The sequence below is a fragment of the Prionailurus viverrinus genome, chromosome B1 (genome assembly GCF_022837055.1).
Source record: "Prionailurus viverrinus isolate Anna chromosome B1, UM_Priviv_1.0, whole genome shotgun sequence".
Classification (NCBI taxonomy): domain Eukaryota; kingdom Metazoa; phylum Chordata; class Mammalia; order Carnivora; family Felidae; genus Prionailurus; species Prionailurus viverrinus.
In genome coordinates this window covers 38,539,319-38,557,740 of record NC_062564.1, presented here as the reverse complement: position 1 = coordinate 38,557,740, position 18,422 = coordinate 38,539,319, and the positions used below count along the sequence as shown (strand labels likewise).

General features: G+C 36.1%; 1 protein-coding gene across 7 annotated transcripts in view; it reads left to right on the top strand.

Moving 5' to 3' along the window:
- PSD3 (pleckstrin and Sec7 domain containing 3) overlaps positions 1-18,422 on the top strand; it is a 789,820-nt gene that overhangs the window by 596,800 nt on the left and 174,598 nt on the right. For all 7 annotated transcript variants that reach the window (XM_047855372.1, XM_047855373.1, XM_047855375.1 and 4 more), the window contains one exon: positions 9,647-9,840. In XM_047855372.1, the coding sequence (XP_047711328.1) occupies positions 9,647-9,840 (194 nt within the window). The remainder of the gene's footprint in view (positions 1-9,646; positions 9,841-18,422) is intronic.

The following is an 18,422-nucleotide window of genomic DNA, read 5'->3' as shown; positions in this document are numbered from 1 at the left end:
ACAAACAGAAAAACCAACAGACCCATTACTATTAAGGAGATTGAATCAGTAAGCAAATACTTCCCAAAAAATAAAGTCCAAGACCTGATGTTTTCCCTGGTGAATTCTACCAAACATCAATGAATTAATGCCAGTCCTTCTAAAACTATTCCAAAAAACAAAGAGGAGGGAAAAGTTTAAAAATCTTTTACAAAGCCAGCATTGTCCTGATACCAAAGCCAGACAAGGATGGGGGGGGGGGGGGGGAGTCCATTCCTGATAAACATAGAGACAAATGATCCTCAATAAAATATTAGCAAACTGAATGCAACAGCACATTGAAAAGATCATACTCCATTATAAGATGGGATTTATTCCAGAGATGCACAGATGGTTCAACATTGCAAATCAATAAATGTGATATACTTCATGATCAAAATGAAGTATAAAAACTATATTTTTGTTTCAGTAAACTCAGAAAAAGCATTTGATAATATTTAACATTTTTTTTAAGATACCTCTCAACAAACTAGGTACAGAGGATGTACCTCAACATAGTCAGGGCTAAATGTGACAACTGCATATCTTATATCCTATTCAACAGTGAAATGCTAAAATCATTTCCACTAAGATCAGGAACAATACCCAAGGATTCCCACTCTTGATATTTTATTCAATATAGTACTGGAAGCCTTAGCCAGAGGAGTTAGGAAAAAAAAAAAAAAGAAAGAAAGAAAGAAAGAAAGAAAAGGCATACAAATCAAAAAGGAAGAAATGGGGCACCTGGGTGGCTCAGTTGGTTAAGCTTCTGACTTCAGCTTAGATAAGGATCTCAAGGTTTGTGAGTTTGAGCCCCACATCAGGCTCTCTGCTCACAGCACAGAGCCTGCTTGGATCCTCTGTCTCCCTGTCTCTCTGCCCCTCTTCTGCTCATTCTGTCTCTCTCAAAAATATATAAATAAACTTTTAAAAAATATTTTTAAAAGTTTAAAAAGAAGTAAAATTATCTCTGTTTGCAAATGACATTAAGACTAGAAAACCCTATAGATTTCAACAGAATCACTAGTAGATTTAATAAATGAACTCAGTAAAGTTGCACAATATATATAAAATCAATATACAAAAATCATTTGTGTTTCTGTGTTATTCTGATTTATTCATTTTTTTGAGAGAGAGAGAGAGACAGAGTGCAAGTAGGGGAGAGGCAGGGAAAGACAGAGACAGAATATGAAGCAGACTCCAGGCTCTGAGCTGTCAGCACAGAGCCCAACACAGGATTTGAACTCATGGACTGTGAGATCATGACCTGAGCCGAAGTCAGACGCTTAACTGACTCAGCCACCCAGGTGCCCCAGGAATAAATTTAATGAAGGAAGTGAAAGACTGTACACTGAAAACTATAAGGCACTGATAAAAGAAAGTGAAGAGGGCACAAATAAATGGGAAAAGTATTTTGTGTCTACTGCTTGGCATAATTATATTGCTAACATCTCTGTACCACACAAAGCAATCTATGGATTCAGTTCAATCCCTATCAAAGTTCCAATACCACTTTTTCACAAAAATAGAACACTCCTAAAATTTGTCTGGAACCACAAAAGATGTCAAATAGCCAAACCTATTTAAATCTTTATTTAAATTTTATTTTATTTATTATATATTCTTTATTGTATACTCTTTAATCCCCTTCCCCTATTTCACCTATAAACCTACCCACCTCCCCTCTGGTAACCATCAGTTTGTTTGCTATTGTTAAGAATCTGTTCTTCGGTTTTCTCTTTTTATTTTTCCTGTAATCATTTGTTTTGTGTCTTAAATTCCACACATGAGTAAGATCATTTGTCTTTCTCTGACTGACTTACTTGGCTTAGCATTATACTCTCTACCTCCAACCATGTTGTTGCAAATAGCAAGATTTCATTCTTTCTTATGGCTGAGTAATATTCCAGGGTGAGCATGAGTGCATCTGTGTATGTGCGTGTATTATATGCCTTTCAATTTTGCTGATTATTCCCTTCACTGTGCAGATGTTTTTCATTCTGATGTATTTCCAATAGCTTATTTTTGTTTTTGTTTCCCTTGCCTTAGGAGACATACCTAGAAAAATGTTGTACAGCTGATGTCAGAGAAGTTATTGCCTATGTTCTCTTACAATTTTTATGGTTAGGGCTCACACATTTAGGCCTTTAATCCATTTTAGGTTTATTTTTGTGTATGGTGAAAAAAATGGTCCAGTTTCATTCTTTTGCATGTATCTATCCAGTTTTCCTAGCACCATTTGTTGAAGAGACTATCTTCAGTCCACAAAACTGAAAGGTAACCTATAGAATAGAAGATACTTGCAAATGACATAACTGATAAAGGATGAGTATCCAAAATATATAAAGAATTTATTAAACTCAAAACCCAAGAAGCAAATAATCCAGTTAAAAAATGGGCAGAAGACATGGACATTTTTACAAAGGAGATATACAGATGGGCAACAGACACATGAAATTATGCTCAGCCTCACTTATCATCAGGGAAATGCAACTCAAAACTACAATAAGATAATAACCTCATACCTCTCAGAATGGCTAAAATTAACAGTACAAGAAACAACAGGTATTGCCAAGGATGCAGAGAAAGGGGAAGCATCTCACACTGTTGGTAGATATGCAAACTGGTGCAGCCACTGTAGAAAACAGCATGCAGGTTCTTCAAAAAGTTAAAATATAACTACCCTGGGGTACCTGGGTGGCTCAGTTGGTTGAGCACCAACTTCAGCTCAGGTAATGATCTCACAGTCTATGAGCTCAAACCCCACATCGGGCTTTGGGCTGACAGCTCAGAGCCTGGAGCCTGCTTCAGATTCTGTGCCTCCATCTCTCTCTCTGCCCCTCCCTGACTCACTCTCTGTCTCTCTTTCTCTCTCAAAAATAAAATAAACCTTAAAAAAATAGAACCAGATGCCTAAGATTCAGGAATTGCACTCCTAGGTATTTACCCAAAGGATACAAAAACACTAATTGGAAGAGATACATGCACGTTGATGTTTACAGCAGCATTATCTATAATAGCCACATTTTAAAGCAGCCCAAGTGTTCATTGACTAATGAATGAAAAGAAGACGTTGTGTGTGTGTGCGCGCACACACACACACACACACACACACACACACACACACACTATGGAATATTACTCAGCCATCAAAAAGAAAGAAATCTTGCATTTGCAATGATGTGGATAGAGTTAGAAAGTATTATACTAAATCAAATAAGTCAGAGAGATATACACTGTATGGTTTCACTCATATGCAGAATCTAAGAAACAAACAAACAAAAAATGAACAAAGGGGAAAAAAGAGGAGCAAACCAGGAAACAGACTCTTAACTATAGAGAACAAACTGATGGTTACCAGAATGGGAGGCAGATTGGGGGATGGGTTAAACAAGCAATGAGGATGAAGGAGTGCACTTTGGCATGATGACTACCGAGTCATGTATGGAAGTGTTGAATTACTATTTTGTACACCTGGAACTAATATTACACAGTGTGTTGACTAACTGGAATTTAAATAAAAACTTTTAAAATGACTGTCTTTTTCCCATTGTATATTGATTCCTGCCTTGTTGATTAATTGATCATACGGTTCTAAATTCATTTCTGAGTTTTCTATTATGTTCCATTGATCCACGTGTCTATATTTATGCCAGTACCATACTATTTTGATTACTACAGCTTTGTAATATCACTTGAAGTCTGGAATTGTAATACATCCAGTTTTGTATTTCTTTTTCAAGATTGCTCTGGCTATTTGGAGTAAACTTTTGTGGTTCTATACAAATTTTAGGATTCTTTTTTTTTAAAGTGTGTTTATTTTGAGGGAGACAGCAGGGGAGGGAGAGAGAGAAACCCAAGTAGGCTCTATGCTGCCAGCACAGAGCCCAATGTGGGGCTCAATCTCACAAACTGAGCCAAAATCAAGAGTTGGATGCTTAACCGACTGAGCCACCCAAGGATTCTTAATTCCAGATTTGTAGAAATTTCTGGTGGTATTTTAATAGGCATTGCATTAAATCTGTAGATTGCTTTAAGTTGTTTAAACATTTAAAAAAATGTGTTCTTCCAATCCATGAGCATGGATTGTCTTTCCACTTCTTCACATTGTCTTGAATTTCTTTTATCAGTGTTTTTTTTTAATTTTTATTTGTTTAGTTTGAGATAGAGTGTGTGCGGAGAACAAAGAGAGAGAGAGAGAGAGAGAGAGAGAATCCCAAGCAGGGTCTGCACTGTCAGTGCAAAACCTGATGCAGGGCTCAAACTCTGTGAACTGTGAGATCATGACCTAAGCCAAAATCAAGAGTCACGTTTAACCAGCTTGGCCACATAACACCCCTTTTTATCAATGTTTTATGGTTTTCAGAGTACAGGTCTTTCACCTTTTTAGTTATGTTTATTGCTAGGTATCTTACTGTTAAATGGAATTATTAATTTCTGTTTCTGCTGTTTCATTATGAGAGTATAGGAATTCAATTGATTTTTGTATCCTGCAAATTTACTGAATTCATTTATCAGTTCTGGTGGTTGTTTGGTGAAGTCTTTAGGGTTTCTATCATGTCATATGCAAATAGTAAATAGTAAAAGTTTGACTTCTTCCTTGCCAATTTGGATGCCTGTTATTTCTTTTGTTTAATTTCTGTGGCTAGGATTTCCAGTACCATGTTGAATAAGAGTGGTGAAAGTGGACATCCTTGTTTTGTTCCTCACCTGACCAGAAAAGCTCTCCAATTTTTTCCCATTGTGTATGATTTTGGCTGTGGGTTTTTCATATGAGGCCTTTATTATATTGAGATATGTTAGCTCTAGACAGACTTTGCAGAGGATTTTAATCATGAATGAAAATTGTACTTTGTAGAAAGCTTTTTCTGCATGTATTAAAATGTGTTTTTTTATCCTTTCTCTTATTGCTGTGACATATCTTGTTGAATGTTTTGCAAATATTGAACCACACTTGCATGCACAGAATAAATCCCACTTGACCATGGTGTATAATTTTTTTAAATATATTGTTGGCTTTACTTTTCTAATATTTTGTTGACAAGTTTCTCATATTAATGAGAAATATTGGCCTGTAGTTCTCTTTTTTGTGATATCTTACCACAGCAATCTTCAGAAAGAAGAACAAAGCTGGAGGCATTATAATTCCTGATTTCAAACTATATTACAAATCTATAGTAATCAGCAGTTTGGCACTGATGTAAAAAACAGACACACAGATCAATGGAACAGAATAGAGAGCCTAGAAATAAACTCATAGAATTTGTTCAATTAATTTTTAACAGGACAGCCAAGAATATACAGTGGGGAAAAGATTATGTGTCCAAGAAATGGTTTTTAGGAAAATTGGATATCCACATGGAAGAGAATGAAATTGGACCTCTGTCTTCTACTTTACACAAAAATCAACTCAAAATGGATTAAATCTTTGAACATAAGACCTGAAACCATAAAGCTCATAGAAGAAAATCTAAAGAGTATGCTCTTTGACATTAGTCTTGATAGTGAATTTTTAGATTTAGGAACAAAAGCAAAATTAAGTGAGACCACATCAAACTAAATAGTTCCACACAACAAAGGAAACCGTTAACAAAATAAAAAGGCAACCTACTAAGTGGGAAAGATATTTACACTGTTTGTGGAAATGTTAACCTGTATAGTTGCTATGGCAAACAGCATGGAGGTTCCTCAACAAATTAAAAATAGAACTACCAATAATCCCACTTCTGAATATAAGCCAAAGAACACAAAATAATTATCTGAAAGAATTACCTGTACTCTCATATTTATAGAAGAATTATTTATAATATCCAAAGTATGGGGAAAACCTAAGTGTCTATCTACAGATGTATGGATACAACTATATATACACAATGGAATATTACGCACCCTTATAAAAGAGTGAAATCTTATCATAGGTAGTAGACATGAATGAATCTGGAAGCCGTTATGCTAACTGAAGACAGAGAAAGACAAATACTACATGGTATCCCTTGTTGTATTGTAATATGTGGAATTTTAAAAGAAAGTTGAATTTACAACAGTGAAGAATATGTCACTTTCAAGAGTTGAGTTGTGAGGGAAGTAGGGAACAAGTGGTAAAAGAATATAAACTTCTCAGTTATAAGATGGATACAATCTAAGGAAGTAATGTATAACATGCTGAGTACAGTTGATAACAGTGCATTGAATATTTGAAATTTTCTGAGAATAGAATTTATATATCTTCACACACAAAATTTATATATATATACACATATATTTTTATATATGTATATATTTATATATACATATAATTTTACATATTTATATATGTATAAGTGTGTATATATATTTTACATATATGTATATATTTATATATATACATATAAATTTATATATATATGTGTGTGTATATATATATATATATATATATATATAAGTGTGAGGTGAGGAGTGTGTTAACTCAATGAGGGACCCCTTTCATGATGTATATTAAATCCTCATACTATATACTTTAAATATCTCACATTAAATGGTCAACTACATGCAAAAAATTTTTAATAAAGCAACATAGAAGAGGAAATCTGATCCATACAGTAACTAATTATGATTTTCCAGGGTTTTTGCAACCTTCGGAAGGTAGTTTTGTGAAAATCAATAGTGGCCATTAATTTTAAATAAATGAATAAATAATTAAATCTCTTGCATGCATAAATCAGTAATTCCAGAGGGAGAGGAGGATGACAGCAGAGTAGGAGGATCCTAGGCTCATGTTGTCCTATGAACACAACTAGATAACTATCAGATCATCCTAAATAACCCAGAAATTGACATGAAGACTGACAACAAACTCCACAACTTAAGGGAGAGAAGAATCCTCATCAAAGAATGTAGGAAGTATGGAGATATGGTTTAGGGGAGAAACTGATTCCAGGTGCTACAGAGGGGAGAGAGTTGTGGTCACAGAAAAGGATGAGAGAGAGAGCAACACGCAAGGAGAATATTGCCTCAAAGCCATTGCCTTGGAAAACAAGACGGGCTGGATATCATGAGAACTTGCTTAGAACCTGTATTTTTTTTTTAAATGTTTGTTTTTAAGAGCAAGAGAGCAAGAGAGGAGGGGCAGAGAGAGAGGGAAACAGAGAACCTGAAGCAGGCTTTGCACTTTCAGCATAGAGCCCAATACCGGTCTCCAACCCATGACCCTTGAGATCATCACCTGAGCCAAAGTCAGATACTTAACTGACTAAGCCTCCCAAGTGACCCAAGAGCCTGGATTTTTAAAGGTCAGGATGCTTGCCTGGGATATAGTCCAGAGGGCACTGTGCTGCTCTTGGAGAGAAGGCAGGCAAACCAACCAAAGGCAACAGCATGGAAGCAGCAATCTGAAAAATGCCTGGGGCACCCAAGAGGGACATTATTCACTCTTGGGGCATGTTCCTGATGGGAAGCATTCACAGAGATATCTCTTCAGGAACAAAGGAGTTGGCTAGTGCCAATTCCATCCCCAACCCCTCAGCAAAAACACAGCCACCTACCAGAAGTAGCATATTGCCAACACTGGCTGCCTAACTTGCATACACCAGGCCCTAACTCCCTACATTATGGTGGGACAGCCCTTATCAGGCAAGCATGCCTCATTCCCAGCATGGTGGGCCCCAACCCCAGATGACCAGCAGAAACCATTGCCCATACCATGTCTACTGACCATAGTGTTCTTGTGGAGGTTGTGTCAGGTCTCATTTTACAAGTAGACCAGTAAAAATTTACATAAAACTTGCCACATTCAGACCAGGGAACAAACACTGCTCACAGAAGGCAAGGAGAGCCTCTGCAGATGACCAGCCTGAAGGATACAGCAGCCAAAGCACAATAGCAGAGCAGAGACAGCACACACCAGAGAAAATCCCTGAATCACCAGGTCCAGGACATTACATATTCTCTTCCTTAAGGAGCCATTGCTTTCAGGAGCAGGAAAAATAACTAGCTTTTCTAGCCAGAAAAAAAGACAAAGCCTTAGACAAAATGTCAAGATAGAGGAATTTATACCAAATGAAAGAACAAATTACATCCACAGCCAGATATCTAAGAAAAAGATATAAGTAACATTCATGATTGATAATTTAAAGCAACAATTATAAGGATAGTCACTGAGCTTAAAAAAAGTATAGAAAACATCCAGGGGACCCTTGCCACAGAAATAAGAAAGTGAAAACAGAACCATTCAGAGATAAGAGTGCAATAAACAAGATTACAAACATGCTTGATGCAATGAACAGCAGGCTGTAAGTAGTAGAGGAACAATGACCTAGAAGACAAAATAATTGAAAGAAACGAAGCTGAACAAAAGAAGAATTATGCAACATGAGAATGGACTTAGGGAACTCAGTGGTTCAATCAAGCATAATAACATTATAGAAGTGCCAAAAGAAGAAGACAGAAAAGGGGGCAGAAAATTTATTTGAGCGAAGAATAGGTGAAAACATCCCTAATCTGGGAAAGGAAAAAGACATCCAGATCCAGGAGACAGAAAACTCCCATCCAAAGCAAAAAAGCCAGCCAACACCAAGACATATTGCAATTAAATTTACAAAATGTAGTGATAAAAAATTTTTAAAGCAGGAAGACAAAAGATTATCTTCAAATACTCAAATAGCAGTGGAGAAAAAAAACATATTTTTAATTTGATCACCAAATGCACAACTTTGATAATTGTTAATTTTGTGGTTTATTTTAAATATATTTTCGTGGTGGTTATTTTGAAGTTTTAATCAAAAATCTTTAATCATGAGTGTCTAATAAACAGTAAAAACAAAGGTAAGCCAAGAAATTGAAACAGGTGAAATAAGACAAATGTTCTTAATTTGGTGTTGTGTTTTTCAGCAGTTTATCAGTCTATTAGCTTTCATCTTCATTTCACTCCTCTTTATTAATTGAATGTAAGCATCCATTTTCTGCAAACTTCATACTAAGTGTACATTAAAAGATTTGCCCTGCTTGAAGGAACAGAGATTCACAAAAGACTGGGCAATTGGTTTTCTCAGTGGTGCCCCACATTTTTATGGCAGTTGAGAAAATTGTAGCTAGAAGATGCCAAAGTACTAAATGACGCCACCATCCTACCACATTGATAGCTTTACTGGGGGTTTCAATATAAGAGATTATTTGGTGGATATAGTTCAGTATTATTCATTGTACTTAATCTAAAATTATTCATTGTATTCTGTGTACTTGGCGATGTGCTAAAACATGTAAAAATCAAAATCAAAATCATGATTTCAGCAAAAGAATCCTCACTCTTGAAAGAAGACAGGTATGAAGGTAGTGGGTAGAAAGAGCAAAGGCTTTAGAGATTTTGCAATCATTACCTTACCATCTCTCTTTGATTACTAGATCTGTGGCCTTGGGAATTTATTTAAACTCTCTGAGTTTGCTTCCTTATCTGTAATATAGGATACTAATATCCATCTTACAAGATCTTTATGATCATTAATATTTGACACAGACACACAGTAAGTGATAGCTCTTATTATAGTGTTTTTATCAAGACTGATGGACTATTGGAAAACATGATAGTTTATTACACTAAATAACTTTGTTCATTGAATATTGTGTTAGGTGCTCAAACTGTGTTTTCTCCCTTTAGAGATGATGAGGAGAAAAAAAAATCTCCAACTGAAGGAACTGATGAGAAGGCTAATGGAACACATCCAAAGACCATCAGTCGTATTGGGAGTACTACCAACCCATTCTTAGACATTCCTCATGACCCAAATGCTGCTGTATACAAAAGTGGATTCTTGGCTCGGAAAATTCATGCAGATATGGATGGGAAGAAGAGTAAGCATAATTTGTTATTGTCATTTTCTATTTTAATTATTTCATCTTGAGGCTCAAAATTTAAAGTGAATTTATCTGAAGTAAAGTCAAGGATAAAGAAAAATTATATTAGGTTTGTCTAGAAAAGTATTACTGAAGTTTGATGATGCCTCTAACCCTCAGAAATCCATTGTCACGCTTGATCTTCTCCAAGTAGAATTATAGAACTTCAGAAATGGAAGACCTCTTACAGATTATTCCTTTCTAGCTTTTTATTCATTTATTTACTCTTGCCTTCAACAAATAATTTTGAGTACTTACTATGTGCTAGGCATCAAAAATATAGCAATGAATACGATGGAAAAGGTATCTGTCTTCATGGAGTTTACATCTCTCATGGTTGTGGGGAAGAATTAATTTATAACACATAGAATAATCAATAATGTAAGATCCCAGAAACAAAACAGGAAGGGAAAGAATTGCAGTCTATGCACATTTGAATGATTGGCCTTTGTGGAAGATGGATAGGTGCAACATAGGCATGCATGGTATAATTAGTATTGGGAAATTAGAGTCCCATCTGATAGCTTTGTGAAGTATGAGACATAGTTACCTATAACAGATAATAGTGTTTGAAATTTGGAAGAAATGAAGTATGTTTCTGTGCTTAGAATAGCCTATGTAGAGTGAAATAGCAATTTGATATAGTTGGACAGGCTAAGGTAAGCTGGTATGTATGCTCACAATTAGTAGGTTAAACCTTTAGGGTATCCTTACCTACCTACAGATGCAAACATGTAGTGCTTGGATGGACATTACCACTATTTCCATCTGTGACTTTTTCTTACTGTGGTAGTACTTTCTGTTAGGTTACAGTCAAGAGAAAGACTGTAATAGAGTGGCTTTGGAACTGACTTAAGATGCTGACTAAGTTTCTCAGTTTTTCCAAGTTTCTTAGGAGTACCTCTACCATATTTCCTGTGCACTCTATATACTAGCCTACTAGACTACTTGATTTTTTCTAAGAGAATTGTGTCAGGACTCTTGTAGTTGCAAGTGACAGTAAATCTGACTGGCTTATGAAAAAAGGGCAAGGCCACACTTAAAATGAAGAATTATCACCAGGACACTTTATTATATTGTCTCTGCATTATAGTGCATGTCACCTGTATTCCTTACAACAGGGCTCTTTCACATGGCTAGATACATAATTATTAGCAGCATTACTTTATGTGTTCAATTTTGTCACCAAAGTATTCTTGTTTCCTAACTTTGAATTTAGTATATTATGTGGAAAGATTCTGATTTGTATTACAGAGGGATGGAATACTGTGATTGACAGCACACACTTGGTTGAATGCAAATAGAAAAGTTCCCTCAAGAATGAATAAAATACAGAAAAGGGGGTCTTTTTGGTAGATAAACAATGGTATTCATTTCTTTGTTGCCAGCATACACACACACCCTTTCTCCATCCAGTTCAAATGGTGCTTTTGCTGAACCTAGTACAGTTTTCCATTTATAACCACAGATACACTCATTCTCTGTCCCACATGCCATGCCTAGAAGTGACTCTCATCTCCAAGATTAAAATTAGCTGATTGGTGTCCATTTTGTCTCAGATAGGGATGTAAATTCACTTATAGGCTAAATTAAAAATATACAAATGTCTGACATACTTCATGTAAAGTAATAGAAGCAAAAAACAGAATAACTGCAATTTAAAATAACAGTTCAAAAAAGCAAAAATAGCAAGATAGCTATCACTTATTCCATGTAATTTTCTACATTCTGCCTCATAAGGATAACAAAGTTAACCTAATTGAGTCTTTTTTCATTGAGTCCCTTCCCTAGCGATGGATTGACATAATTGGTTAGCTTATTCCAAAGAGTCCCCAGATTCAGCCTATCAATGACATTTTCTTTGTTTCATGTTTCCCTGTGCCATCTTGGAGGATTATTGGAGAAAATTCCCTTGATGGAAGCTCTACTCCCTTATTAGCCCACTTTTATATGAGTATAGGTACAAAATCTAGGAGTTGCTTAGCAGTTGAGACAGAACTCTTATATCACACTAGGTTTTTCTGCCAATATAACTACTTTAAAGCCTTAGTTAACTCCTTTGAGTACTTCAGATTGATTAGGACAGTATGTCATAGGACTTTTGTCTTTTTAGCAACCTAAGAATTTCTGCCTAGGTGGGACCCTCCCCTGGAAGACCAGTGACAGGCCCCTGCCCACACCACATCCCTAAAGCCTGGAGTTTTAAGACTAGCAGGCTTGGCTGTGATACAGCTCAGAGGGCACCACAGGCTAACAACCTGGAGGCAGACAGTGTGGATACAGCAATCTGAAACACACCTAGAACACACAGAGGGGAGATTATTCACTCTTCTCAGCTTGCTTTCCTGATAGACAGCATGCACAGGGACTCCTTTCCTTGAAGAAAGGAGCTGGCTGGTGCCATTTCCCTCCCCTGCCCTCAGCATAAACACAGAGCCATTTGTGGGAAGCAGCATAGCATCAACACTGGCTGCCTAACCTACTTATACCAAGCCCCACACCCCTGGGCTCTGACACTACTGCCCTTCTTGGTCAAGCTTTCTCCCATCCTAGCATGGTTCCCTTTCCATAGAACCCCTGCCCACACCATGGCTTTCTCCCATCCTAGCATGGTTCCCTTTCCAGCAGAAACCCCTGCCCACACCATGGCTCCCAACCAGAGAATTCTGTAGGACTTTAGTTCAGGTGGAAGTAGTATCATATCTCATTTAGCAAGCAGACCAGAATATACCTAGTTAAAACTTGATTCTGGCCAAAGACCAAACACTGTCAACTGCAGGCAAGACAGACAACTGGCCTGAAGGATACAGCAGCCAGAAAAGAACAGCAGAGTGCACACATCACACTCTGAAGTATCAGGCCCTGGGCACTATATGATCTCTTTCATAAAGCCATTATTCTTAGAAGCAGGAAACCTAATGGAGTTTTCTAATATACAGAAGAGGATAGAAACTTAGATAAAATGTCAAGACAGGAATTTAGCCCAGATGAAAGGAGAAGACAAGGCCATGGCCAGAGATCTAAGAGAAACAGATATAAGTAACATACCTGATGGAGAATTTAAAGCAACAATCATAAGGATACTTACTGGGCTTGAGAAAATAATGGAAGACTTCATGCATGTCCTTACCACAGAGATAAAAGTTAAAAACAGAAATGAAAAATGCAGTAACATTCAAAACAAGCTTGATGCAATGAACACAAGGATGGAAGAAGCAGAGAAACAACTAGGTAATGTAGAAGATAAAATAATGAAATATAGTGAAGCTGAATAAAACAGAGAAAGAAGAATTATGCAACATGAGAATATACTTAGGGAACTCAATTACTCCATCAAGCATAATAACATTCATATTATAGGAGTCTCAGTAGAAGAGAGAAAAGGGAGCAGAAAATTTCTCTAGATCCTAGGAGGCACAGAAACCTCCCATCAAAATCAACAAAAGTAAGCCAGCACTAAAGCATTATAATTAAATTTGCAAAATATAGTGATTAAGAAAAAAAATCTTAAAAGCAACAAGACAAAAGAAGTCCCTAACCTACAAGGGAAACCCATAAGGCTCGCTGCAGATTTCTCAACAGAAACTTCCCAAGTCAGGAGAGACTGGCATGATGTATTCAAAGTTCTGAATGGGAAAATTTTGCAGCCAAGAATACTCTGTCCAGCAAGGCTATCATTCAGAATAGAAGGAAAGGTAGAGTTTCCCAGATGAACAAAAACTAATGGAGTTTAAAACAGCCCTGCAAGAAAACTTAAAGGGAACTGAGTAGAAAGGAAAGACCAAAGTGACAAAAACAAGAAAGAAGAGAACATCTCCAGAAACCATGACAAAAGAAGGAATAAAACGGCATTAAATACATATCCATCAATAGTTATTCTGAGTGAAAATTGACTAAATGCTCAAATCAAAAGACATAGGGTGTCAGATTGGATAAAAAGACAAGACCCATCTATATGCTGCCTACAAAAGACTCATTTTAGACCTAACACAACTGTGCCTTGAAAGTGACAGGATGGAGAAATATTTATCATGCAAGTGGACACCTAAATAAAGTTGGAGTAGCAATACTTATATAGGACAAGGTACACTTTAAACCAAAGACTATAACAAAAGATGAAGAAGGGCACTATATCATAATAAAGGAGTCTATCCAAAAAGATCTGACAGTTGGAAGTTATTATGCACCCAAGATGGAGGCACCCAAGTGTATAAAACAATTAATAACAAACATAAAGCAACCCCTTGATAATAATACAATAAGAGGAGGAGACTTTATCACCCACTTATATCAGTGAACAGATCATCTGTGGAAAAAAATTAAACAAGGAAACAATGGATTTGAATGACATACTGGACCAGATGGACTCAACAGATATATTCAGAATATTCCATCCTAAAACACCAGAATACACATTATTTTCAAGTGCACATGGGACATTCCCCTGAATAGATCGCATACTAGGTCACAAATGAGACTTCAAAAAGTACAAAAAGATTGAGATCATACCATCCATCTTTTTTGACCACAACACTATGAAACTTGATGTCAATCACAAGAAAAACTATGAAAAGACAACAAATACTGGAGGTTAAACAACATGCTACTAAACAATGAATGAGTCAACCAGGAAATCAAAGAAGAAATTTGAAAAATACTTGGAAACAAATGAAAATGAAAACACACTGGTCCAAAACCTTTGGGATATGCAGGAAAAGCAGTCCTAAGGTGGAAGTATACAGTGCTACACGCCTACTTCAAGAAACAAGAAAAATCTCAAATGAAAAACCTAATCCTACACCTAAAGGAAGTAGAAAAGGAACAACAAATGAAGCCTAATGCCAGTAGAAGGAGGTAAATAATAAAGATTAAAGCAGAAATAAATGGTATAGAAACTAAAAAAACAATGGAGCAGACCAATGAAACTAGGGATTTCTTTGAAAATGTTAGTAACATTGATAAACTCTTAGCCAGATTTATCAAAAAAAAAAAAAGAAAGAAAGAAAGAAAGGAAGGACCAAAATAAAATAAAAATAAAAGAGGAAAATTAACAGCCAACACTACAGAATACAAACAATTGTAAGAGAATATTATGAAAAATTATATGCCAACAAATTGGAAAACCTTGAAGATTGGATAAATTCCTAGAAAGATATCATACCAAAACTTAAATAGGAAGAAATAGAAAACTGAACAGACCAATAACTGGAAAATAAATTGAATTAATAATCAAAACTCTCCCGACAAACAAATTCCAGGGCCAAGTGGCATCACAGGTGGGTTCTACCAAACATTAAAAGGAGAGTTAATACCTATTCCTCTCAAACTATTCCAAAATATAGAAGAGGGTGGAAAACTTCCAAATTCATTCTATGAGTCCAGAATTACCCTGATACCAAAACCAGATAAAGACTCCACTAAAAGAGAAATAGAGGTTAATGTCCCTGATGAACATGGATGTAAAAAGTCTCAATAAAATAGCAGCAAACCAAATCTAACAGTACATTAAAAGAATCCCCATGATCAAGGGGTGGTTCAGTATTTGTAAATCAATCATCATGATACACCACATTAATAAAGGAAAGGATAAGAACCATATGATCTTTTAAACAGATGCAAAAAAAAACATTTGACAAAGTACAATATCTATTCGTGATAAAAACCCTCAATGTAGTAGGGTTATTAGAGAGAACATAACAACATAATAAAGGTCATATACGAAAAAACCACAGCTAATATCTTCTTCAGTGGGGAAAAACTGAGATAATTTCCTCTACAGTCAGGAACAAGATAGGGATGTCCACTCCAACCATTGTTACTTTGACATAGTACTGAAAGTCCTAGCCACAGCATTCAGAAAACAAAAATAAATAAAAGGCATCCACATCAGCAAGGAAGAAGTCAGACTTCAGTCTTTGCAGATGATGTGATACTCCATATAGAAAACCCGAAAGACTCCATCAAAAAATTGCTAGAACTGACAGTTGGAAGTTATTATGCAGATGAATTCAGTAAAGTCATAGGATTCAAAATCAAGGCACAGAAATCTTTTGTATTTCTATATGCCAATAATATAGCAGCAGAAAGAGAAATCAAGGAATGGATTCCATTTACAAGTGCACCAACAACCCTAAGATACTAGAAATAAACCTACTCAAGAGGTAAAAGATCTGTACTCTGAAAACTATAAAACACTGATGAAAGAAATTGAAGAGGACACAAAGAAATGAAGATGTTCCGTGATCATTAACTGGAAGAACAAACTTGTTAAAATGTCTACTACCCAAAGCAGTCTACACATTTAATGCAATCTCTATCAAAATACCACCAGCATTTTTCATAGAGCTAGAATAAACAATTCCAAAACTTGTATAGAACCACAAAAGACCCTGAATAGCCAAGGCAGTCATGACAAAGAAAAGCAAATTGGAAGCATCACAATTCCAGGCTTTAAGTTATATTGCAATGCTGTTGTGATCAGGACACTATGGTACTGGCATAAAAACAGACACATGGATCAGTGGAACAGAATAGAAAACCCAGAAATGAACCACAACAATATGGCAGTTTCATCTTCAACAAAGCAGGAAGGAATATCTAATGGGAAAAATTCTCTTCAACAAATGGTGTTCTGAAAATTGGACAGCAATATGCAAAGGCATGAAACTGGGCCACTTTCTTACATCACACACAAAAATAAATTTAAAATGGCTAAAAGACCTAATTGTAAGGTGGGAAACTATTAAAATCTTAGACAACACAGACAGTAACTTTGTTGACATCAGCCATAGCAACTTTGCACTAGATAAGTCTCCTGAGGCAAGGGGAACAAAAGCAAAAATAAACTATTGGGACTTCATCAAGATAAAAACTTCTGCACAGTGAAAGAAACAATCAATAAAACTAAAAGGCAATCGTTGGAATGGGAGAAGATATTTGCAAGTGATGTATCTGATAAAACGTTAGTATCCAAAATTTATAAAGAACTTATCAAACTAAACACCCAAAACACAAATAATCCAGTTAAAAAATGAGCAGAAGACATGAGTAGACATTTTTCCAAAGAAGGCCAACAGACACATGAAAAGTTGTTCAACATCACTCATCATCAGGGAAATACAAATCAAAAGTGCATTGAGGTATCATGTCACACCTGTCAGAATGACTAAAATTAATGACACAGCAAACAACAGATGTTTTGAGTTTACTGAGAAAGGGAATCCCCATTACACCGTTGGGAATGCAAACTGGAACAGCCACTGAGGAAAACATTATGGAGGTTCCTCAAAAAGTTAAAATAGAAGGGCACCTGGGTGGCTCAGTTTGTTGATTGATCAGCTCTTGGTTTCAGCTCAGGTAATGATATCACAGTTCCTGGGTTCAAGCTCCGCATTGGGCTCCAAACTGGTGGAGCAGAACCTGCTTTGGATACTCTCTCCTTCTTTCTACCCCTCCTCCACTCTTGCTCACTCTGTCTCTCTCTCTATCTCTCTCTCTCTCAAAAAAAAAGTTAAAAATAGAAATACCCTATGATTCAGCAGTTGAAGTACTAGGTATTTACCCAAAGAATACAAAACTACTGATTCAAAGGGGTACATGCACCACAGTATTTATAGCACATTGTCAACAATAGCCAAATTATGGTAAGTTCCCACATGGCAATCAACTGACTAATGGATACAGAAGTGGTATATGTATGTAATGGAATATTACTCTGCCAAAAATAGAATGAAATCTTGTCTTTGCAACCCCATGGATGGAGCTAGAGAGTATCAGGCTAAGCAAAGTAAGTCCATCAGAGAAAGACAAATACTGTCTGATTTCACTCATGTGGAATTTAAGAAAGAAAACAAATGAACATAGAGGGGGGGGAAATAAAACAGACTCTTAACTATAGAGAACGAACTGATGTTCATTGGAGGTGAGGTAGGTTTGTGGACAGGTTAAATGGATGATGGGTATCAAGGAGTGCCCTTGTGATGAGCACTGGCTGCTGTGTGTAAGTGATGTATCAGTAAATTCTGCAGCTGAAACTAATATTACGTTGTCTGTTAACTAACTGGAGTTTAGATAAAAATTTGAAAAAAGGAAAAAAAAGTTACCTTGGAATAAGGGAGTGAGATTGAGAGATTGCTGTAGTGTATGCTAAGTATATGTTTAACTTCATAAGAAACTTCCCAACTATTCCAAAGTGTCTCTGTACCATTTTGCATTCCTCCTAGCTATGCATGTTATATCCTCTTGATAAAATGATTCCTTTCTCATGAAATGATCCCCCTCATTCCTGGTCTTACTTATTTTGAAATCCACTTTGTCTTAGATTAACATAGTAACTCTCCCTTTCTTTTTAGTTTCTGTGTGATATTTAGATTTTTTTTCTAGCTTTTTAATCTATAATTTTGTCTTTAAAATTGTTGTATACAGCATATTGATGTCTTGCTTTTTATCAATTTACAATCTCTGTGTTTTAACTAGAGTGTTTTCCTGCCTTGTTTAAGATTTGTGTGTGTGTGTGTGTGTGTGTGTGTGTGTGTGTGTGT